We start from the raw sequence: 24787 nt of genomic DNA, 5'->3' as shown, positions 1-24787 counted from the left end.
TTGCTTTGGGTTGGAAGGACAAAAGTAAATGGACAGTAGAATTCTGGCACAATTATTTGTTTGAATTTATACAGTCGGACATCGTGGTGGTACTTAACAAGATGACAACATGGGATGAGAAAACCAAGGAAATTACAACCAGATGGAAGGCCTTCCTAGAATGGACAGCAATTGAAGGAAGGACGGACATTCAGTGAAAGATTAAGACTTTGTGCCCATGGCTGGGGGGAAGACACTAGGAGTAAAGAGTGGGGGGGGGGGGAGGGAGGAAGGGTGTGTTGGAAATATAAAAAATATTTGTTGTAATGGATTTGAAAGATTAACAAATAAAGATTATTTATACAAAAAAAAAAGGAATGCAGAAGGTCCCAGGTTCAATCCCTGGCATCTCCAGTTAAAAGATCAGGTAGTAAGCAGTGTTCCCTCTAAGCTGAGTTAGTGTGAGCTAGCTCACAGATTTTTAGCCTCCAGCTCACACATTTTTACCTTCACTCAGGAACGATGAGCCCAGAGCACAACAATGCATGCTCACAACTTTAAGGCCTGTAGCTCACAATATTAAGGCCAGTAGCTCACAAAATAGAATTTTTGCTCACAAGACTCTGCAGCTTAGAGGGAACATTGGTAGTAAGCGATGTAAAAGACCTCTGCAGGAGACTCTGGAGAGCTACTTCCAGTCTGAGTAGTCAACACTGACCATGATGGACCAATGGTCTGATTCAGTATAAGGCAGCTTCATGTGCTCATGTGAGATTAACCTTCCTCTATGCTATTTTGCCCGGATGGTTCAGGCTAACTTGATCTTGTCATATCCTGGAAATTAAACAGGAATCCAGGGTTGCTACACAGAGGCAGACAATTGCAAATCACCTCTATTCTCCTCTTGCTATAAAAACCTTATGGGGGGGAGGGGTCCATCAAATGCCAGCTGTGACTTGGCACCACTTTCCACCACTATGTTGTTTTCTCTGATCAAAACTGCGCTCCCTTCCCCTGAGCTGCTATCACCCTCCATAGACAAAACAGACAGACAGAGTTGGTCTTTTTTCCTTCTCTTGGTTTGTAGCAACTGGTGGAAGGGGTATTTTTACTGGAGAAATGTGGCATAGAGGGAAGGGTTACAACTCCTTTGCAGCGTAAACCAGGGTCCCCAATTGCTTTTTTTTTTAATGCAAAAGAAAACAGCCAGCTAACATGGAATCTACCCCTGATTTTTACACATTCAGCGTGAGTATGCTCTTGTTTTCTTACCCAGGCTTTGACCCACAGCCCCAATTCTTCTAGACAGCACGGTCAAGTAAATGTAGTCCTCTTGTCTCTATTGTCCCTCTCAAGTTTAGGGCCACATGGTTAGTTTCCTGCTCACCTAGACTTGAACCTCAGCAAGCTGTGGTATGGGGCAACAACACAGCAGTATTAGCCTGTTCAGGTTCGAGACTAGGAAAGGCTCTAACCGAGACCAGCAGGACTTTTTGCAGAAAAAGGCCAGCAGGAACTCATTTGCATATTAGGCCACACCCCATGACGTCTCCATTGTTTCATGCAGGGCTTTTTTGGAGAAAACCCCAGCAGGAACTTATTTGCATATTAGGTTACACACCCTGACGCCAAGCCAGCTGGAACTGCGTTCCTGTGCATTCCTGCTCAAAAAAAGCCCTGGAGACTAGGCTTGTGTTTGAAGGGCACAAAAAGATCTTCCAGTTCTTTATCTCTTCCACAATTCCTCAGCTTATTATCTTGAAATTGAAATATTAATGGAGAGATGCTTCCGTGTTTGTTTGTTTACTTGGAGAATTTGTACTTGCAGTGAAAATGAAAGGGGGGCGGATTTCGACCCAGAACAGACTAGGTAACCAAAAAGGTTTGAGGGGGGGGGGGGGGATAGAAATAAATTACTTATATGTTGAAATGTAAATGTCAATTGCAGAACAAAAGGCTAAAATTATATTCCAGAAACTTTAATCTAAGTATAAATATTAAAAATTGCACATCATGCATCAATTTTTGATTACTTAAATATGTACCTTGCCTGAATGTAAAAAACTTTTATAACAAATTCATCCTTGTATATTCTCTTATTTATAATTTGATTAAAGTTTCTGGAATATAACTTGGGGGAGGGGTTGAAACTGACATTTATACTCCAATAGAGAAGGGTTTCTCCCCCCCTTTCCCCCCAACCTTTTTGGCTACCCAATTTATATTTGCAGCCCTCTCCCCAGAGACCAGCTCAAAATATCTCACCAGTGAAAACTAAACACAAGTAAAAACTATGTCCCCAACCCCCCACCTTAAAAAACATCATAAAGGATCTATTGTAATAAAATCAGGCTGTAATGTCACATTAGATGTTATCCTAGATGTTGCATTCAATGACAATTCATTTTTAGTGTTCCCCTCCCCCTTCCATTTGTGAGCATAATTTTCTTTGCTGTGCTGTGAATTAGGGGTCATAATTTAAGATCTGTCATTTGCTAGATTCCTTTGTCTGGCTTACATTGCTTTATTTTCTTCTGTGCATGCATTCTCTTTGTTTTGTCCTGTGGGCTTTAAGCAATAATGAATTGAGATTAATTGAGAATGGTTCGACATGCATGCAAGTCATAACTCAATAACATATTAGATTGATCTGTTCTTTTAAAAGGTATTTTAAAAGCTGTGCCAAGTCAGAATATCAGAAAAGCCTTGCTGCATCAGACCAGTGGTCGTCAAGGCCTTCCTGACCGTTAGAGCAGTTCCTCAGTGGAACAGGCCTCCTCGGGAGGTGGTGGGCTCTCCTTCCTTGGAGGTTTTTAAACAGAGGCTAGATGGCCATCTGACAGCAATGAGGATCCTGTGAACTTAGGGGGAGATGTTTGTGAGTTTCCTGCATTGTGCAGGGGGTTGGACTAGATGACCCTGGAGGTCCCCTCCAACTCTATGATTCTATGAACTAATTCAGCATTCTGCCTCACACAGTGGCCATCCAGTTCCTTTGGAGGGCCGAAATCAGGGCACAGAAGCTGAGGCCTTCCCTTGAAGCTGCCTCCTGGCTCTGGGGTTTACAGAATTAGTGCCTCTGAATGTGGAGGTTTCCCTCAGTAACCATTGATAGACCTCTCCTCCATGAATCTATCTAATCTAATGACTCGCTTGTGTTGCTGGTATTTAAATATGGGGAACTTGAGAGTTAGTGCTTCTGAACTTTTGGGATAAGTCACAATTAGATTTTGTACGCAAAGAACTAACATTGTTGCTTATAGCTGCAGCACATCTTACAATAGCGTCTGCCTGGAGATCTCCTTTACCACCTTCCATAAAGTACGCATGACAAAATATGGGAGTAATTTATTATGCATAAGATTTCCATCATTGTAGATCATACTTCCACCGATAAGGCACATAACAAGTTCATTTCAACATGGTCACCACTGTCGAAATACATGACATCTGATCATTCTTTTCACGTTTGGCTACAGCTCTACATTTTTTTCCCCACCCTGAAAATTTACCTCTGAGTTTTTGTGTTATTCATTTATTTACACATTTATTTATTTATCTATTTTTTTCTTGTAGAAAGCTTTAGTAGTTTTGAATATAGATGGATATGCTTTCTCTTTAAGTTGTAATAATCTTTTATAAAGTGCTCTTTGTATCATGTTGGATACATAATTCATTTACTTGTCTGTTTTCATATATTTATCTCAATAAAAACAATTTTTCTGATAAAAAAAATGTGAACATATAAAGCTGCCTTAGATGGAATCAGACCTTTGGTCCATCAGAGTCAAGTCTTGTCTACTCACACTGCCAGCGGCTCTCCAGGGTCTCAGGCTGAGGACTTTCACATCTCCTGTTGCAAGATCCTTTAACTATAAATGCTGAGGATTGAACCTGGGGCCTTCTGTATGTCAAGCAGATGATCTACCACTGAGCCGCAGCCCCTTCAAATTTCCCATTTTTGAACACATCAGTACAACATGATGAAAGTGTCACATACAAAGGTGCTCCTGGGATTGCCTGAATTCCAGAGCAAATTCAAAGATCCTGCAAACACCCACTAGAGCTGTTTGTCCAAACAGAAACTGATGTCAACCTCTCTCCTTCCCCCTACACATGGGAAACAGACGCAGAAGACAGTTTCAGAGGGGACCTGTGTTGGTCTGCAGTAATAATAATAATTTTTAATTTATATCCTGCCCTCCCCACCGAAGCAGGCTCAGGGCAGCTTACATGGCATAAAATGCAGAGATTACAATAATTAAATACACTAATTACATAACAATTATATTTCTCAATTAAAATATACTATTACATTAAAACCATCAATTAAAACTATCAAATTTAAAACCAACAAATTAATTCGGTGCTACAATCTCAATGTTACTCATCTACTAACCAGTAGAGCAGCTGGATTTGAGTCTAGTAGCCCCTTCGATACTAACCAGATTTTTGGATTACAATTACAAGCACACAGGAACTGCGTAGGTTTTATGAAGAACATAAAGAATTTGCACCACGATGGATTACAAATTATTATCTTGGAAAGTAAATGGACTAAATTCACCACAAAAAAGAAAGGCAACGTTCATTGGATTAAAAAGCAAAATTGTAATATAGTTTGTTTACAAGAAGTGCATATCAAACAAAAGGATTACAAATTTTTATGGAATAAACAACTGGGACTAGAATTTTATTCATTAGCTGAACAGAAGAAAAGGGGAGTGATTTTCTATATTAAACAAGAATTGGAGCCGAAATTAGTGTTTAAGGATAAAGATGGAAGATTTGTAGCAGTAGAAATAATATTAAATGCAAAAAAACCGTTGTTATTGGGACTGTAGGCACCAAATGGTGCAAAGGATGCTTTTTAAAAAGACATTATACAACAATTTGATGATTTGACTTATGACCAAGTTTTGATAATGGGGGACTTGAATGGAACAATTAAGAATACACTGGATAGTTCTGGGGGTAAAAAAAATAATGAGGAAGGAAAATTGCCAAAGTGTTTTTTTGAATTGGTCAAACCAGAAAATTTGGAGGATATATGGAGAAAATTTAATCCTGAAGTGCGGGACTATACCCTTTTTTCAGCAAGACATAAAACTTTTTCCAGAATTGACATGTTGTGGGGCACTAAAGACTTAGGCTTTATAACTAAGAAAATAGAGATTTTACCTAAAATTGGGGCTGACCATAACCCAATAATGTGGATTACAAAATTGTCTAAGAAGTTGAGAAGATGGAGATTGAATGAAGATTTACTACAGAATAAAGAAATAGTGACAGCTCAAGAAAATGAAACTAAAGCTTTCTTCCAAATAAACGATAAAGAGGATATAGAATTTCAGACGGTCTGGGGTGCTTATAAAGCAGTAATGAGAGGAATATTGATTACATTGAATAACAAAGATAAGAGGGCAAAAGAAAAACAGATGTTGGACATTCAAAATGAAATAAAGAAAAAAGGAGGGGAACTGAGAAAAATGCCAGGGAAAAAGAAAATTATAAGGGAGATTACAATATTACAAACGCAAATGAGACATTTGTTAAATAAAGAACTTGAATGGAATCTGAAAAGATTGCAGCAGAAATCTTTCGAGGGAGCAAACAAACCCGGAAAATATTTGGCCTGGCAACTGAAGAAAAAGAGAGAAAATAAAATTATTAATAAAATTGTGGTGGATGGAAGAGAGGTGGTAGATCAAGAAGGAATAAATAGAGAATTCTGTAAGTATTATGCCAAGTTATTTAAAGGTGTTAAAATAAGGAAAGGAAAGATGGATGAGTACTTACAAAAGATAAAAATAGCACCCTTAGCAGAAAATATGCAAAAAGTTTTGAACGATCCAATTGAAAAAAACAGAAATTGAAGCAGCAATTAATGCAATGGAAAATGGAAAAGCACCTGGGCCAGATGGATATACAGCTAAATTTTTTAAAACCCTCAAAGAGGATTTAATCCCGAAAGTTCAGAAATTGATGAATATGATAAGAACAAAAGGGAAAATACCAAATACATGGAAGGAAGCTGTTATTTCGTTGATTCCAAAGGAAGATAGAGATGTTACGAACGTAAAAAATTATAGACCAATTTCATTATTAAATAATGATTATAAAATATATACAAGAATCTTGGCAGAACGGTTTAAACAATATTTGATAAATTTTATAAAGGAAGATCAAGCGGGGTTTCTTCCCAAAAGGCAAATAAGAGACAATATCAGAACTGGTGCAAATATTGTAGAATATTATGAAAGACATCCAGAAAAGGAAGTAGCATTATTCTTTGCGGACGCAGAGAAAGCATTTGACAATTTAAATTGGGATTTTATGTTTGCAGTAATGGAGAAAATGGAGCTGGGAGAAAGCTTTATAAGAATGATAAAAGCAATATATACTGAACAACGTGCAAGGCTATGTATAAATGCTGATCTTACAGAAGACATGATAATTAGTAAAGGTACAAGACAAAGTTGTCCACTTTCCCCACTGTTGTTTATAATGACTCTTGAAATATTACTGATGCAAATTCAAGAAGATAAAGAAATAGAAGGATTAAAAGTAAAAGGATTTTCTTACAAATACAGAGCATTTGCAGATGATATAATGTTTATAAATGAAAACCCCATACAAGTCACACATTTGTTGTTAGCCAAAATACAAGAATATGGGGAGTTGGCGGGACTTTGTATTAATAAAGAAAAATCAAAACTTCTATGTAAAAATATGCAAATAAATAAGCAACAAGAATTGCAGAGACTAATGGGCTGTGAAGTTACCTCCAAGGTAAAATATTTGGGTGTGGAGATAACAATGAAGAATATTGATTTGTTCAAAAATAATTATGAGAAGCTATGGCGTAAAATGGATGAAGATATGTTAAAGTGGAATAAACTTAATTTGTCACTGTTGGGTAGAATAGCCGCAATTAAAATGAATATTCTACCAAGAATAATGTATTTGTTTCAAACTATTCCGATTGTGAAAGACAGTAAACAATTTAATAGATGGCAAAGAAAAATTTCAGAGTTTGTGTGGGCAGGGAAGAAACCAAGAATTAAAATGAAAATTTTAACAGATGCAAAAGAGAGAGGCGGATTTTAATTACCAGACTTAAAATTATATCATGAAGCAGTTTGCATAGTATGGATAAAAGAATGGATAATGTTGTTAAACAAAAAACTCTTAGCGTTGGAAGGTCATGGAAATAAATTTGGCTGGCACGCTTATATGTATTATGGGGGAAAAAAGATAGACGGCTTTTTCTCTCACCATTATATAAGAAACAGCTTGCTAAATACATGGATGAAATATAAGACATATGGAGATGAGAGAAAACCATTATGGATAGTGTCAGCCGAAGTGATAAAAATAACAGCTGAGACAGGTGAAGAAAAGTGGTTGTCATATAATCAACTATTAAAAATATAAAGTGGCAAAACAGAATTGAAAACTGCTGAAAAGATGAATAATAAATATGATTGGTTTCAAATGCAAAAAATAAAGAGCTTGGTGGAGAATGACATTAAAACTGAAGGAATAAGAAAAGAGCAAACAGAAATGGAAAAAGTTCTGCTTGGAGACAACAAAAAATTAATTTCAAAATTATATAAATTACTTTTAAAATGGTCTACGGAAGATGAAGTAGTGAAATCTCAAATGATTAAGTGGGGAATTAATGTAAACAAAGAAATACAGATGGAAACTTGGGAATATTTGTGGAAGAACTCTATGAAGCTTTCGACATGTCATAGTATTAAAGAGAACTGTTTTAAAATGATGTATAGATGGTATATGACTCCTAAGAAATTGGCAAAGATGAATAATAAGATGCCAGACAGATGTTGGAAATGTAAAAAACATGAAGGTTCTTTCTACCATATGTGGTGGACTTGTGAAAGAGCAAATAAGTATTGGCAGATGATTCAACAAGAAATTTCTAGGATCCTGGGATATGAATTTAAGAAAGTTGCAGAGACTTTTCTGTTGGGATTACAAATGGAAACATTTCCAAAAGAATATAGAACTATAATTTGGTACTTGCTTTCAGCTGCTAGGACATTATATTGGCAGTTGTGGAAGCAAGAAAAAATACCAGAGAAATGGGATTGGATTGTAAAAGTTATGACATGGAGTGAAATGGACAAATTAACAAGAATTTTAAGAGACTATGATTTAGAAGTTTTTAAGATGGAGTGGAAAAAGTTCAGAAGATATGTAGAAAAAGAGTGGAAAATACAAGGACATTGGACAATTTTTGATAATGATTAAGTCTTAGAAAAAAGAAGAATATTAATTTTTGTTTTTATTAGTTAAGGGTACCTTTAAACATTAGTACTTTAAGTAAATAACACTGGCGGGGGTCAAGTAACGGGGGGGAGGGGTGTGTAGAAAGTAATATATGGGATAGATAAAAGAAGTTATTAATGATGCAAGAAATATAATTTGTTACCATATGTTACCAAATAAAATTGTTTTAACCATGATACTAACCAGATTATTTTGGGGAGGGGGGGAATCAGCTTTCAAGAGTCAAAGCGCCCTTCATCAGACATGAGTTGGAATAGAGATTTCTGAGTCCTTCTATACCAGTCAGAAGGTGGGAGGGGTCTCGCAAAGAAGGAACTCAGGATGCAAAGGTACAATGGGCATAGTAATGAGCTTGACTGGAGCAGAGGGGAGATGGTTGGGGGCAGAAAATTAGCATCCATAGTGAGATAAGGATCCTATGTCCCTATTCAGCCCTGGTGGGGTCCATCGTTCTGAATTTACAAACTCACGTTCAGCAATTTCATGCTGTGATCTCCAGAGCAAAAGAGTGTTAGCATAGTCTTCTGGATGTATTAGAGGCAAGAGGGCACACCCTGGCCTCCTTCGCCCTGCTTGGAAACCATCTTTTCACGAGGGGAAGCAGGAAGAAAGATTCAACGGGCCTGATCCACCAGGGCTCCTCTTAGCTTCTTAACATGAGCCCCAAACCACTTGCAGCTGTTTGCACTGGGGAGGGGGAAGGGTCCGTCCTTGCGTCATTGGTCCCCAACAGGCTCATTCTGAAAATCTGTCCCACCTACGCAAGTCCCCTCTTCCCAAGCAGGATTGTTCAAATGCCGATCCTGTTTGCAGCATGAGTCCCCGAGCGCGAGACACTGAATTAGGAAACCCTGTTAGCCCAGCAGCGTGCGAGGCCTGCTCTCGAATGCAGAATTTACATGGAAAACACTTCAGAATCAGTGACGAAAATAGAACCGCCGCGGCGGAGTGAGTGGCAGGGACAGCTGTGAGCACGGACAATGCAGCGACACCCCGCTGTGGAGTGCTAGTGGAGCCGACAGACGGGCCAGAGAGGCCAGCTACTCGCCCCTCTGCACGGTAGCCCAAAAGGGCTGCCGTCTGGTCTTCACCCAACACATCCTGCCTATCTCCTTTCCAGCTGCAAAGGAGGGTGGGGGGAGCAGCTAATGCAATGGTGCAAAGCCAGGGGTCACTGTCAGCCCGAAGAGAAGCCGCCCTATTTATTGCTGTTCGCGCACATCCCGCATTCCCAGCTATAAATAGAAGGCGGAGCTTCAGCAGTTGCTGCTTAACTGATTTGGAAACATTTCACATGAGGTCAGCCTAGCCGAGGGGAGAAGGAAAAGGGGAAAAAAAACTTACAGTACCTCATAAGGCCCTTTGCTGGGCAGCTGCTCTTCCGCAGAGGCCCATGGCGAGTCTCCCGTTGCTTCCTGTGACAACCAATCCACGTGTGGCTCTGCAGCATCCTGGGGCTGCGGGATATCATAGATGGGGAGGGAATCCAGTAAGTCCGTTTCTCGGATGTTGCCTTCAGATGTCTCCCCTCCGTTTCCTTGAGTGAGGGAAGGTTGTATCTCCAGGCCAGCCTCTGACTCCCAGCTGGGAGGTTGAGGTTCTGTTTCCAAGGTTGTTTTGCCTGGGATTTCAGCCACGTGAAGTGCAGGTTCCACCTCTGGCGTGGGCTCTGTGGTCCACTTAGGATACTGGGTCAGTTCCACATTAAAGTCCTTAGCTGTTTCAGTCACTGCAGTCTCCAGGGCCTCCTTTCCCTTCGCTTCCTGCTCAGTTGACTTTTCTTCCTGCACAGTCCTTGTCCAAACCGGAAGAGTCTCTTTCGTGCTGGAAACATCTGGGGTTGGCTGGTAAATATCCATTCCGCCCCCTTTTTTCTCTGGCACCTCCTGCTCTGTTTCACACTTGGCTCCAATGTCGAAATACATGTCTTTCAGGGAAAAGTACACCTCGGTATTGGAATGCAGGTGTGCTGGACTTCCCATAACCTGACTTGGGACCCCTTTGGACTCCGTTTCCATCAGTTCCCCGTTTGCCGTTGCTGAGGGTGTGCGTTCAGATGTCAGCACGGGCTCAGCATTCTTCTGACTCCTGATGGTTCTCCTCAGTTGCATCCTGTCTTCTGGCCGGGAAACGTCTTGTTTAGTGTTTGGCAAGTCGATGGCGTTCTCCTCTTTCTTCTTCTTCTTAGCAGCGAATTCCTTGTTGGTAGGCTTGCTGGTCATAATCTCCACCGTCTCGTAGATATAAGTAAGAAAGCCACTGCCGTTCTCTTCTCCGTTCTCCTCGCCACTCTCGAGAGAAGAGTCTCCATTGGTCGTCACGTCTGCTTCCAGACGTCCGGTGATGAAATTGTTCGAGAAGAGGACTTTTGCATCCAGGGAGGACTCTTTGCTCTTGGCGTGACTGTCCTCGTTGAGTCTCTGCTTCAGATCAGGAATATGCACCTTGGCCACTTCCTCGTCCCACAGGGAGGTGCCAGAGCGCATGCCCACTTCTCCCGTTAGCCGGCGCTTCCGCTGGAACCGGTCTGGGCTCACTCTTCTCAGCTGCTCCGCCTCCACATTCTCCTTCTCACGCTTTCTGCTCTGCTCTATCTCGCGCAACCTGGCTTCGGCCTTCCGCTTCAGCTTGGCGAACCACCTCTGGTGAATTTTGTACTCCGTCATGGTTCCAACCTCCAAGACGCCCGAACAGGACACAATGCCCTTGCTGTTTCTCGCCGAGGCCTGGTAAATGGCTGCGTCATTCTCTTTGCAGCTAGGAGACCAAAAGACAACAGCTATAAGCAGAGAGTCAGTGTAGAATTGGACCAGGACTAGGGAGGACTGGATTCAATCCCCCTCCCCTCCAAAAAAAGTTTTATTGGGTGAACTTGAACGAAGTCACTCTTTCTGCCTAACCAATGTACTTAGCCTGCTTAGCAAAGTCAGTCTAAGTTGAATGAGGTCAGGAAACGCTGACAGTCCCTTCCAACAAGTGCCACTGCCTGATGCAATACTGCAGGGGTCCCCAACCTTTTTGAGCCTGCAAGCCCATGTGGAATTCTAACACACCATGGTACCTGCAGCAACAAAATGGCTGCCACAAAATGGCTGCCACAGGAGGTGGAGCCAGCCACAAAATGATTTCCACAGTTTAACTTCAGTAACGCAATGTAGATCCTTGTGTGGTGGTGGCAGCTATTGCCAAAGGAAGATTTTTAAAAATCTGCACAGTCAATCAAATCTCCAGGGGCCAATCAGAAGCCTTGATGGGCAGAAAAGCCCTACCTGGCCCTGCCCATTTCCTCAAAACAGCTGGCAAGCCCCAGAAGAGGTGGCAGGCTCCTATACCAGTCTGGTGTAGTAGTCAAGTGTGAAGATTCTTATCTGGGAGAACTGGGGTTGATTCTCCACTCCTCCACTTGCAGCTGCTGGAATGGCCTTGGGTTAGCCATAGCTCTCGCAGGAGTTGTCCTTGAAAGGGCAGCTGCTGTGAGAGCCCTCTCAGCCCCACCCACTTTACAGGATGTCTTTTGTGGGGGAAGAAGATATGGGAGATTTTAAGCCACTCTGAGTCTCTGATTCAGAGAGAAGGGCGGGGTATAAATCTGCAGTCGTCTCTTCTTCCATGGCACCTGTGGGCACCATGTTGGGAACCCCATCAATACTGTGTTGAATGGGGACTTACTGGGAGTCTTACAATAGCTCAAATGAAGCAAAATGAAGTTTAGCTCTTTTGTAGGGTCCATCCCCACCTCACCCCTTGCACATTCCTGGACAGCAATAAGGGCTTGCACACGTACAAGAGCCCTGGTATTAAGCCAATACTGACTAAGCCTGGAACTGTTTCCCTGTAGGCAAGGATGACTTGAAAGCTGAAGCAGAGGCACCTACCACAGGGTACCCCTGCACAGGTGCATCCCCTCCTACCCTGCTCTCCCAGCATCTGGACCCAGTGAGCTTATGCAAATTTTGGAACAAATGTGCCATGCTACAGTTTCATCTCTCCAATGTGCATGAACTTCCCTCAGATGAAGTCCAAAGAAGAAGAGATTGGATTTATACCCTGCCCTTCACTCGGAGTCTCAGAGCAGCTTACAATCTCTTTTCTCTTCCCCTTCCCACAACAGACACCCTGTGAGGCAGATGGGGCTGAGAAAGCTGCTCTGGAGAGAACAGCTCTGAGAGAGCCGTGACTGACCCAAGATAACCCAGCTGGCTTTTATGTGGAGGAGTGGAGAATCAAACCTGGTTCTCCAGATTAGAGCCCGAAGGTCCTAACCACTACACCAAACTGGCTGTCTGCAGCAAGTTTGGGGCAAAAGACACTGCTGAGGAGAAGGCAGCCGACTGGGAGGGAGGGGGTTCTACTCTCTAGGTCTTCCAGGACAAGAGGAAAACCCTAATTTTTTTGTTTTGTTTTATTACTTAGTGTTAAATAAGTGCTATCATTGGCTGCTTCACGTTTACAGCATTACACCAATCGTTCACAACCAGATTATGCTGTGTGGCCAAGCTAAACCAATTGCGAAGAATTGTGCACAGATCAATGTTGTTTTGGAGGCAGCCCAGTGGGGGGGGGGGCATGAAGGAGAGGAAGGAACTGCATTGCTTCAGAGAAATGCCTAGTAATCTCATCCATTTTAATGATTTGACAAGAGGGAGTGCACAGCTTTTAAAAAACTGAAACGAAAAACCACCACCCCTAGCAGTGAAACAGCTAACAAAATGGTGAGGCATGGCCATTAGAGAGGGAATACATCACACACACACACATATTTGATGGAACACTTTTGAAGGTCATCAAATGACAGCACAAAGGACAGTATGTATCGTGAGAATTGACGTTACAGGCACTGTCCAATTGCTACTCATGAGGATTCTTTGAAGAATGGAAGGCGGCTGCACAGGTCTTAATGGTAGCAACTGGACAGTGCCTGCGACATCACTCTTACCGCAGATGTAATCGTGTGCAGTAAGCCCTTAGGAAAAGAGTGCTATGCCTCGTGTCCAAGTGGCAGAGGTCAGGGGAGACACTGGATTTCAGGAAGCTGGCATGCTAGGGTTGGCTGAGCAATATCTGAGTCTCCCAGCCGCTCAGCTTGGAAGCAACTGCTCAAACAACATCCCTTGAGACACTCCCCCCTCCTTACTTGTACAACTGCAGTGTGTGTCGGTTCCCGTGACGGAAGATCTCATACTTTGGTAAGCCACAGTATCTGTCCATCTCTTCGTCATCTTTATACCACGTCACTTCCGGTTGGGGGTATCCTGATTAGGACATTACAGGTTAGGAATCCCCTGAGCTACTACTACTGTGTTATAATTCTGAGCTGAATACATTCCAGACAGCAGCCACAAACCCCTCAAACTCTTAGGTCCAGAATGACTGATGCACAATTGCCTCCAAGGCATGATTTTTCCTCATTACTAAATCCAGGATGACATGGCTGGCAGAACTTGGATCTTAGGGTCAAACAAATCTAGATGCTGGATAATCTGTGAATGGATCTCTAGTACTTATTTTATTATTAAATAACAGACATGGGGGAGGCAGGGGTGGAATTCTAGCAGCAGCTCCTTTGCATATTAGGCCTCACACCCCTGATGCAGCCAATCCTCCTGGAGCTTACAGTAGGCCCTGTATGAAGAGCCCTGTAAGCTCTTGGAGGATTGGTTACATCAGGGGTGTGGCCTAATATGCAAAAGAGCTCCTGCTAAAATTCCATCCCTGGGGGGAGGGGAGGAGTCTGGATAGAGGGAAGGAAGGAGCTACTTATCCTACTGAGGAAATGGGGAAGGTGGAACGTGCCCTCAAGTCAGGGTTTCCAAGGCAAGAGACATTCAAAGGTGGCTTGCCATTGCCTGCCTCTGCATAGCAACCCTGGACTTTCCCATTCAAATATTAGCCAGAGCTGACCGTGCTTAGCTTTTTCTGGCATCTTCGTAGTGTTTTCCAAGCAAGAGACATTTGGAGATGCTTTGCCACTGGCTGTCTCTGCATAGTGACCTTGGGCTTCCTTGGTGGTCTCCCATCCAAAGACTAACCAGGGCCAACTCTGCTTAGCTCCTTATGGCATCCCCATAGAGTTCTGTAGGCAAGAGACATTCATTTCATTTCATTTCATTCGATTTATATTCCGCCCTCCCCACCAAGGTGGCTCAGGGCGGACATTCAGAGATGGCTTGCCATCGCCTGCCTCTGCGTGGCAACCCTGGACTTCCTTGGTGGTCCTGCATCCAAATACTAACCAGAGCTGACCCTGCTTAGCTTCTAATTATTTATTTATTTTAGTACATTTCTATTCCGCCCATTCCCCGTAGGGCTCGGGGCGGAGTACAACATATAATAAAACAATAAAATACAATAAAAACATTTTATAAACAGGCAACTCAACAGCACTCAGATTACCATGACATCACATACTGCCCAGCCTAGTCATCTCACATCATGATATCTCATAGGGATGGCAGTTTTTATTCCAATTCCTAGCGCAGATGACAGTGCTGGCCGGGGAGGCCAACCAGATCAATAGATGCATGCAGCCTCAGCTAAAAGCCTGGCGGAACAGCTCCGTTTTACAGGGTAATAAGCCAGGTAGGGCCCGGATCTCAATAGGGAGCTGATTCCATCAGGTTGAGGCCAGGACTGAAAAAGCCCTGGCCCTAGTTGAGGCGAGGCGGGCGTCTCTTGGGCCGGGGACAGCCAACAGATGTTGGGAGGCCAAACGTAACGACCTCCTGGGCATATATGGAAAGAGATGGTTCCGCAGGTATGTTGGTCCCAGGCTGCGTAACGCTTTAAATGTTAGCACTAGAACCTTGAAGCGGATCCGGTACTCAATGGGCAGCCAGTGCAGACTGCGGAGCGCCGGCCGAATGCCCACCCGTAAAGGTGGTGCAGTCAGCAGGTGAGCCGCCACATTCTGCACCCGCTGCAGTTTCCAGATCAGTCTCAAGGGTAAGCCAACGTAGAGCGAGTTACAGTAGTCTAGTCTGGAAGTGACCATTGCATGGATCACTGTAGCCAGGTCCTGGGGGGATAGATATGGTGCTAGCTGTCTGATTTGCCGTAGATAACAAAAGGCAGACCTGGCAACCATTGTGATCTGGGTCCCCATGGAAAGGGAGGAAACCAAGGTCACTCCCAAGCTCCTTTTGGGCTGGTACAAATGTGGCACTGTCCAAAGCTGGGAGCTCGATGCCCATACCCACTCCACCCCGACTCAGGTACAGGACCTTCATCTTAGCTGGATTCAGCTTCAGCCGGCTCTGTTGTAACCATTCAGCCACGGCTCCCAATGCCTCAGACAACTGGTCAGGGGCGGCGACTGGCCGGTCACTCATCAACAGATAGAGCTGGGTGTCATCAGCATACTGGTGGCAAAGCACCCCAAAGCCTCAGGCAATCTGGGCAAGAGGGCGCATATAGATATAATATTGGCGAGAGAATGGCTCCCTGCGGCACTCCACAAATAAGTGGATGTCGCTAGGATGTCTGCTCGCCAAGCACCACCCTTAGTCCCCGTCCCCGGAGAAAGGAGGAAAACCATTGTAAGGCCACCCCCTGAACTCTGGCGACAGCAAGGCGGTGAGTCATAAGGTCGTAACTGACCGTGTCAAATGCTGCTGACAGATCAAGCAGCGCTGACCCGCCTTGATCCAGATGCTGTCTTAATTAATCTGTGAAAGTGACTAGGACAGTCTCCAGGTGAAAGCTTGACTGGAATGGGTCCAAAGCGGATGTCTCATCCAGGAAAACCTGTCATGGCATCTCCATAGGGTTTTGTAGGCACGAGATGTTCAGGGGTGACTTGCCATTGCCTGCCTCTGCGTGGCAACCCTGGACTCCCTTAATGGTCTTCCATCCAAATACTAACCAGAACCAACCTGCTTAGCTTCTTATGGCATCCCTGTCAGTTTTTCAAGGCAAGAGACTGGTTTGTCATTGCCTGGCTCTGTGTAGTGACCCTGGAATTCGCATCCAGGGTCACTGCACTGGGGCTGCTTAGTTTCTGAGATCTGACAAAATCAGGCTAGCCTGAGCCATCCAGGTCAGGTTGCAGAAACTTACAACTCTCTTTATGTTTTCTATGTTCTCCTCAACAGGGCAGATATCGGTGCCAGGAGGCCATCTGAGGTCAGGAAAAGGGTATGCAAGGGTGCGAGGAGGAAGGAACGCTACTCTTTTCTCCCCGTTGCTGCAACTCTGACCCGAATTGGGAGACTCTACAGCTGCTTGAGTGATAAAGTGCATGCCAGGGATCCGCTTGCAGGTCTTTCAGTGCCTCGTCCGGTTTCTGATGGCTATGGTTCCGTATGTCATCGGGAGCGCAAGAAAGACCAAAGGTACACAGCTGTGTGGAGCAGGATGGAAAGGGCCCCAGGGCACATAACTACCACTTGAAACTGCTGAAGACTTGGTGAAACCCCAACCACTGAAACCCTGGTGCAGCTATTGGAGGTCAAGAGTCCCAGAACCATAGCAGACTCCACTCCATGAGCCAAGCATTTAAATGCCTCAGGATGTTAATACAGCCATGCTGGATCAGAGCGGTGTTCTGTGTAGTCTATGCAACTCTTTTCAAAGAAGACGAAGGGAAGGAGGAGCAGCAGACTGGATTTATACTCCACCCTTCACTCAGAGTGGCTTACAACCACCTTCCCTTCCACTTCCTGCAACATACACCCTGTGAGGGTCGGAGAGAGCTCGGAGAGAATTGTGACTGACCCAAGGTCACACCAGCAGCTGCACGTGGAGGAGTGGGGAATCAAACCCGGTTCTCTCAGATTAGAGTCCACGTGCTTAACCATTACTACACCAAACTTAACCACATACCAAACTTAGGGCCATCCTGAGTCATTTCCAAGAAACTTGTTACTCCAAAAGCTAAAGAAGCACTAGACCCCAGCCTTATGCTGCTAGGGGCTGCTTTGAGCAGCAGAGGAGACAGTGATTTTGCCTGGGGTGGGAAGAATACCACCCAGCCAGCGGTGGGGAGAAGACGACGACGACATTGGATTTATATTCCACCTTCCACTCAAGAGTCTCAAAGCAGCTCACAATCTCCTTTATCTTCCTCCCCCACAACAAACACCCTGTGAGGTGGGTGGGGCTGAGAAGGCTCTCGCAGCAGTTGCCCTTTCAAGGACAAGCTCTGTGATAACTATGGCTGACCCAAGGCCATTCCAGCAGGTGCAAGTGGAGGAGTGGGGAATCAAACCCGGTTCTCCCAGATAAGAGTCCGCACATTTAAGCACTACACCAAACTGGCTCTCGTTAGAACAGTTAGCTGAATCACTGTATACTTTTAATTTTCAAAACAACATTGTTGGAGAGCTTAGAGCAATGGCACAGGTTCCATCTTGCAGATGTCAAAAGACCACATGAGAACAACCACCTGGGGTACAGACACAGACATCATCACAAGAACCAAGACTGTGATTGGGGAGACCGCATTCCCTCGCCTTTTGCCAGGATTTATGGTGACCCCATGGGGTTTTAAAGCCAAGAGATGTTCAGAGGTGGTTTGCCATGGCCTGCCTTTATGTGTTGCAACCCTGGGCTTCCTTGGTGGTCTCCCAGCCAAGTACCAATCAGGGCTGACCCTGTTTAACTTCCAAGATCTGATAGTGAGTTATCTGGGGGGGGGGGAAGTACAATGCATTGGAAAGTACAATGCAGATTTAACCGTATTAACTGTGTGGCTGCTAAAATGTGCACAAGACTTTCTGAGGGGCGGGGAGGTAAGAACAGAGGCAGCATTCATGTAAGAGAATCTGCCCTATCCAATGCAAAATCCAACTTGCTCGGGAGCCACATGTGGCTCTTTCACACATATTGTGTGGCTCCCAAAACCCCTGCTGCCTTGTTGGCTGGCTTGGAGAACACATCTGTCTCTTTAAATCACTTTGCCAAGCCAGCCGGCAGCTTGCAGAATACATGTAAAGTTAAAAGTTGCTTTCTTTCCACCTCTCCCTCCCTTCCCCATCTTCCTTCCTTCCTGCTCTTAAAACATCTGATGTTTATTCTATGCGGCTCTTACCTTAAGTAAGTTTGGCCACCCCTGCTCTAGAAGAAACTACATTAGACCTTAAACTAGCAGAACTACTGAAAAATAGATCCTGTCTGTAATGTCTCAGGTTCCAGGTTTTCTATGCTCAAACCTTTCATTTGTTATTTAACTTCACAGTTGTTATTTTTTTTTACTTCTGTATTCAGAAATAAACTTTTTTTTTTTTAAGTCCTGCACTGGTTGATTCAAGTGGAAAGAACTCGATCTGCTGACTTGGTTCTGCATATCTTGGCAGTTTTGCATAAATTGGGGGGAAAACACAACCCCAACTGTTTGGAAGCCTGACGTGGGTACAGTCGGGCAGATCAGGTGTTCCCTTCGCAGTCTCAGTGGACATAGACGGGAGGTGAGAACATCCCTGCTGTTCTAGGAAGAGAGCCTGCTTTGGGCAGATTGATGCCTAAGGTTAAAAAACAGACACTTAGCAGAGGGCTGGCAGCTCCATGGAGAACCAAAGCATCACAGCCTGTAAACCGAACCCAAAGTTTCCATTGGACAGAAGCAATGGCGATTGCATCACAGGCCAGCCTGTGCCCTCTAAATACCATTGGATAGCAGATGCCGCCTGCCCTTTCCGGACAATGACATCATGATATGTGTGTGACCGGCTGCTTCAGAGCCAAATGGGCTATATTCATGTGAGGATCAGCTCTGGGCATGTAGAAAGGGGTGGGGGGGAGGGGGTCACAGCCGGCCTCCAAAGCTGCCCTGGGGTAAGTCAAAGTTTCTGACTTGCCTTCTAAAGCTGCTCCAACTAGCTTTCACCACCCCCTCCATGCCAGTAAATAAGGGAGTCTCCAGATGGGGCCTCTCTCAAAGCCTGAATACCCCAAGGGAAATTTGGAGGGCATTTGGGTTCAGGGTGTTATGTAAAGTGCAGGGAGCTGTGCCTTTGAGCTTAGGATGTTAGGAGCCAGCGCTCTTTGAAACTGGCAGGCAATTGCGGCTTGCCCCCTCCTGCGTGTGTGTGTGTGTGTGTGTGAAGTGCCCACACCTTATTTCTGACCCATGGCAACCCTATCAATTTATAGAACAAAATCCCATGGCAACTTCAAGGACGAGCAAAGTTTAATTCTGGGTATAAGCTTTGGTGCGCATCCACACTTCCTCAGATACACACTTAGGTCTACATAATGAACCTCCAAAAAGTCCTGCTGTTAACAGCCTTGCTTAGGTCCTGCAAACTGAGAACCAACCGTAGCTTCCTTTACTGAGTCAATCCATCTCGTGCTGGATCTTGGTTGCTAGAGAGGAAAGCTCTCCTGCAGCTGGTTCTTGGAAAGGCTGGGGTGGGGAATGGATTACACCCCCAGGTTCTGTGTCCTCTTTACCCTAGTGCATTATTTGAAATTAAGCACTGGCTTTGATAACAGACGAGATACCACATTTTTCCTTCTGCTTTACTAGGGTCCTTATGTGCTCCATGCTGGGGAGGCAGCTAGCTTTTCAACTCTCAAAGAGAAAAATACCTATTTTTAAAAATGGCTTCCATAACCCACATATGACACTGCCTTGTCATGAATCAGACAACTGGTCCATCAAAGTCAGTACTGTCCACTCAGACTGGCAGAGGCTCTCCCAAGTCTCAGGCTGAGGTTTTTCACATCATCTATTGCCTGGTCCCTTTTAACTGGAGATGCCACAGATTGAACGGGGGACCTTCTGTGTGCCAAGCAGAAGCTCTTCCACTGCCCCACAGCCCCTCTCCAATAGAACATAATGGGTGACTATAGACCAGGGGTGGAGAACAGTGGCTCTCCATATGTGTTTTGCCTACAACTCCCATCAGCCCCAGCCATTGGCCATGCTGGGTGGGGCTGATCGGAGTTGTAGGCAAAAAAACATCTGGAGAGCCACTGTTCCCCACCCCTGTTATAGACAGTCAGCTCAGGGCGGCAGCAAGCCACCCCAAAGAGAGCAGGCCAGAAAAGGAGCAGACTGGAAGCTTTCAAGTGGCCCGCAGGCAGCCCCCAAAACAGGGATGGGCTGCATGTGCCCTGGAAGAGCTAGCACCTCGAAGCCACCTCAGAAATTAGGCACCACTTTGTAAGCAGTGCCCTTCTGAAGCTGCTTCGAACTGGCCCTGGGCGGGTTGCAATTGGGGCAGGGATGGCAGGCAGATGTGTGCATGTGGACACGCTTCTTTGATCCGCCTGCCTCCCATCCCCGGGATGGCTTAAAACACCCATCTGTTTTCACCCAATGAGTTCATAAACCTGCCTCATATTGAGTCAGATCCATTGGCTACTCTCACTGGCTCTCCAGGGTCTCTGACTGAGGTCTTCCATATCACCTGCTGCCTAGTCCTTTGAATTGGAGGTGCCGGGGATTGAACCTGGGCCCTTCTGCACTCAAAGCAGAGGCTCTTTCACTGAGGCACAGCCCCCCCTCCCCCAATCCAGAACCTCTGTATCTCATAACCCCCTTCACACCCAGCACCACCTATTCCAATGAAGTCTGCGGTTTATCTGGTTATTACGACCGTACAAACTGCAGGTGAGGGGCTTTACCAGCACATCCTAAAGCATCCCCTCACCCAGTTATTCTTCTCAGCACCGAACAAGAAGCCTGACGAAGAGTTTGGGGAAGCTTATGATTTCTGAGACAGTCCGGTTGGCTCATAAAATGGCATTACACTGTTATTTTCGGAAAGGCTGCTGGGGATTCTCAGGTCCTTTATTATTATTTTTAAAAAGCATTTTCAGCTCCAGTTAAGTCAACTCTGTTCTAGGAACTCTGCAGGGGGCTCAGAGCAGACTGTGGAGGCGCAATGACCATCACGTGTCGGCTCAGCTTCGGAGCCTCTCGAACAGCAGTAATTATAGCTTGAAGCCCCCAGGCATTATTATCCTAAGACTCACTTCCTAAAAGCACCCCGACTGGTTGATATTGTGCAGAAGCGAGGGGGCCAGAGACAAGCTCACTTTCCCAGGGCTCTATAGTGCCTTCCCCACTTATCTATTTCGGCTTGACCAAGGGGAAAGATCGACCTTCTGCCTACAGCTTTGACACCATTCCCAGCCCCTTTGAAGTTCCACAGGGAGCCCATTTGGAACACTTTTGTGGCTGCTGGAAGAGGCTGAACATTTCATTTCCGCAGAGCAATCGTGCACCCCGACAATCCCCAAGCACATGGGTTCCAAACTTACAGGGGGGAAGAAAGGAGGAGGAGGAGAAAAAGGAGAGGAGGAGGAGAAGTTGGATTTATAACCAACCCTTCACTTGGAGTCTCAGAGTGGCTTACAATCTCCTTTCCCTCCCCTTCCCACAACAGACACTCTGTGAGGTAGGTGAGGCTGAGAGAGCTCTTTTGCAAACTACTCTTGAGAGAACGGTTCTGAGAGAACTTGTGACTGACCCAAGGTCGCCCAGCAGCTGCCAGTGGAGGGATTCAAACCCAGTTCTCCCAGTTTAGAGTCCATGCTCTTAACCACTACACCAAACTGGATCTACACCAAACAAGTGTGATTGCATTCCTCTGGTCAGGGCTGGGGTCAGCATGCGTTGGGGTAGGGCAGCAACCAGGGTCCGGGGCTTCTGGAGAGGCCCAATGCCACTGACCATGCACCTCCTGCCCTTCCTCCACTCTCTGCCATCTATGCTCTCAACCATGGGGACTGCTAAGCATTATCAGGGTATGAGTATGTAGGTAGTGCAGGCATCTGTGATTGCAGGTAGTGAGAAGGCTTTTTAGTTAGACTAAGAAGAGGAGGGGGCCCTGGGCACTCTCTGTCCAAAGCCTAGAACCAGCTCTGCCTCTGGTCATCTCTGAAGCATCTTGCTTCAAGCCAGGAGGCCTGGGAGAATATAGAGAGGAGTGGTTGGCAAACAGCAAAACACCCCAGGGGGCCAGAGACCTTCTCCAACTCATCAGATGCTAGAAGAAAGAGAAGACCCAGAAAATGCACAGGTACCATAGAGTTTTAACCTCCCAAATGGCTAGAATGTCCGTGAAAAACCATAGTTTTCCTGGAAATGCCTAGAGCGGCCCCCGTGTGCACCGCCATCTTGATGACATCACTTCCAGGTGACATAATTTCATCATGCACCCGCGGAAGTCACCCGCCAGGACTTGAAGAGGACTTGGCAACCCTAATCACACAGTGGCCAACCAATTCCTCTGAAAGGCAAACAACAGGACAGAGAGGCTGAGACTTTCCCCCTGACATTGCCTCCTGACTCTGGGATTCAGAGGTTTAGCGCCTCTGAATATGAAGGTTCTCTGAATATGAAGGTTTCCCTGAGTCGTCACCATGGCTAGTAGCCACTGACAGACTTATCCTCCATTAATCTCTCTAATCCCCTTTTAAAGCTGTTTATTCTTGCGGCCATCCCTACATCCTCTGGCGCCAAATTCTGTATTTGAATTACACTCTGGGTAAAGAAGTATTTCCTTTTTTTCTGTCCTGACTGCCCAGCAGCTTCTGGTATTTTGAAAGAGGGAGGAAAAGTTCTCTATGTCAACCATCTCCAACCTTTGTGTAATTTCCTTATGGTCAGGGTCTTTTGTGTAGAAAAAGCCCAGCGGGAAGTCATTTGCACATTAGGCCACACTCCCTGATGTCACCATTGTTTCACACTGGGCTTTTTGTAGGAAAAGCCCAGCAGGAACTCATTTGCATATCAGGCCACACCTCCTGATGTCACCATTGTTCCACATAGGTCTTTTTGTAGGAACAGCCCAGCAGGAACTCATTTGTATATCAGGCCACACCCCCTCACACCAAGGGCGTTTTCGCACTGACCTTAATCGGCAGTGACGCCCCTCTTCAGCGCGCAGGATCAGCCCGGATTTCGCACCAATTGCCGCGGAGCACCCGGAAGAGCCGGAAAGTCCCGCGGCTTTTGCGGCGCAAATGGAAACTGGATTTTGGCGGTTTCCATTTGCGCCGCAAAAGCCGCGGGACTTTCCGGCTCTTCCGGGTGCTCCGCGGCAATTGGTGCGAAATCCGGGCAGATCCTGCACGCTGAAGAGGGGCGTCGCTACCGATTAAGGTCAGTGTGAAAACGCCCTTGGGGCGATCCGGAACTGCGATCCTGCTCAAAAAAAGCCCTACTTATGGTTCAAATCTCTACGCAGCCATCAAGATCCCTGGGATCAAGCTGCTGCTTCTCAGCCTAGCCGACCTCGCAGGGATTTTTAAAATAAAGATATAAAGGGAAGGGAAGACCTCATACATCCTTGGAGAAAAGGCAGGATAAGAGGTAAACACACGCAAACAGAGAAGCATCCCAATCCTTTCCCCTTAATCCCTTCCCATTTCTAAAGCTGGCCTCTCTCTGCAATCTCCCCCCTCCCCTCTTTCCCATCTGTGGCCGCCAAGGTCACCTCCAGCGCCTCTCGTTCCCTTCCCCCCCTCCTCCCCGCTTAGATCTCCGCACTTGGGTGAAGTTCAAAAGTGACCTCAGCTCCCAAGCACTCTCCACCTGGCAGCCGCCAGCACCTGGCCTCCTCTTCTCCCGCGGCTGCTGCTGCTACCGCTGCAGACTCTCACGGCCAGCTGATGTTTACTTAAGAAGTGGCACAACCCTGCTTTCCCCGTCAACACCTTTTGCTGGGCACAAGACAGGGGTTGCATTCAGGCATCGAGAGAAACTGGGGTTTTGCAAAATAAAAAGTCTTAACGCAAAGGGCCAGCCTTTCCACCAGGGAAACCTAGGTGATCGTCTAGGGCTAGGGTGACCAGCTTTAGGTTGGGAAATACCTGGAGATTTGGGGGGCGGAGCCTGGGGAGGGGAGGGACCTCGGCAGGATAAAACACCAGGGCCCACCCTCTGAAGCAGCCATTTTCTCCAGGGCAACTGATCTCTGTTGGTAAATTCCTGATTTGTGTGTGTGTGTGTGGTGAGAGCTGAGTTTTGGGAGGCGAAGGAACTCAGTATGTTGCCATAAATTGCACCCTCAAGGGATTGTCAGCTCTGAGTTAGGAAATATCTGGATAATTGGAGGGTGGAGCCTGGGGAGGCCAGGGTTTGGGGAGAATGCGGACCTCAGCAGAGTATATTGCCATGGAGTCCACCCTCCAAAGCAACTATTTTCTCCAGGGGAACTGATTTTGATCACCTGGAGATCAACTGTAATAGCAGGAGATCTCCAGGCCCACCTGGAAGTTGGCAACCCTGCCTAGGGCACCAGATCTGGAGGGGTGCCACAAGAGTTAAAGGCAGTCCCAGGGGCCCAGGGTGCAGGGCACAGAGGAAGACAAATTAACATTCCTCCCATGCAAGTGTGCCATGCCTACACAAGCCCCACTCTAATGCTCAATGGGATTTAGTCCCAGACAAGTGTGCTTACTGTGGCCCTTGCATTACATTTGCCTGGTTGATATTGCATTTTGTGTGTGTGTGCGCTGAATGGGAGGTAGCGAAGTATTAGGTTTGCCTAAGGGACTAAACCCCCTTGGGCCGGCCAAGCTACTTCAACCCTCAGGTGGG

General features: G+C 45.7%; 1 protein-coding gene across 1 annotated transcript in view; it reads right to left on the bottom strand.

Moving 5' to 3' along the window:
• Window positions 1–24787, bottom strand: part of ALPK3 (alpha kinase 3) — an 86181-nt gene that overhangs the window by 33175 nt on the left and 28219 nt on the right. The window contains exons 4-5 of the mRNA XM_060259741.1: window positions 13430–13547; window positions 9645–11052 (exon numbers count right to left, since the gene is read on the bottom strand). Coding sequence (XP_060115724.1) covers window positions 9645–11052; window positions 13430–13547 — 1526 coding nt within the window. The remainder of the gene's footprint in view (window positions 1–9644; window positions 11053–13429; window positions 13548–24787) is intronic.

This window comes from Heteronotia binoei, chromosome 19 (assembly GCF_032191835.1).
Source record: "Heteronotia binoei isolate CCM8104 ecotype False Entrance Well chromosome 19, APGP_CSIRO_Hbin_v1, whole genome shotgun sequence".
In the NCBI taxonomy this organism is placed as follows: Eukaryota; Metazoa; Chordata; class Lepidosauria; order Squamata; family Gekkonidae; genus Heteronotia; species Heteronotia binoei.
This window is presented reverse-complemented; position numbering and strand designations above follow the sequence as displayed.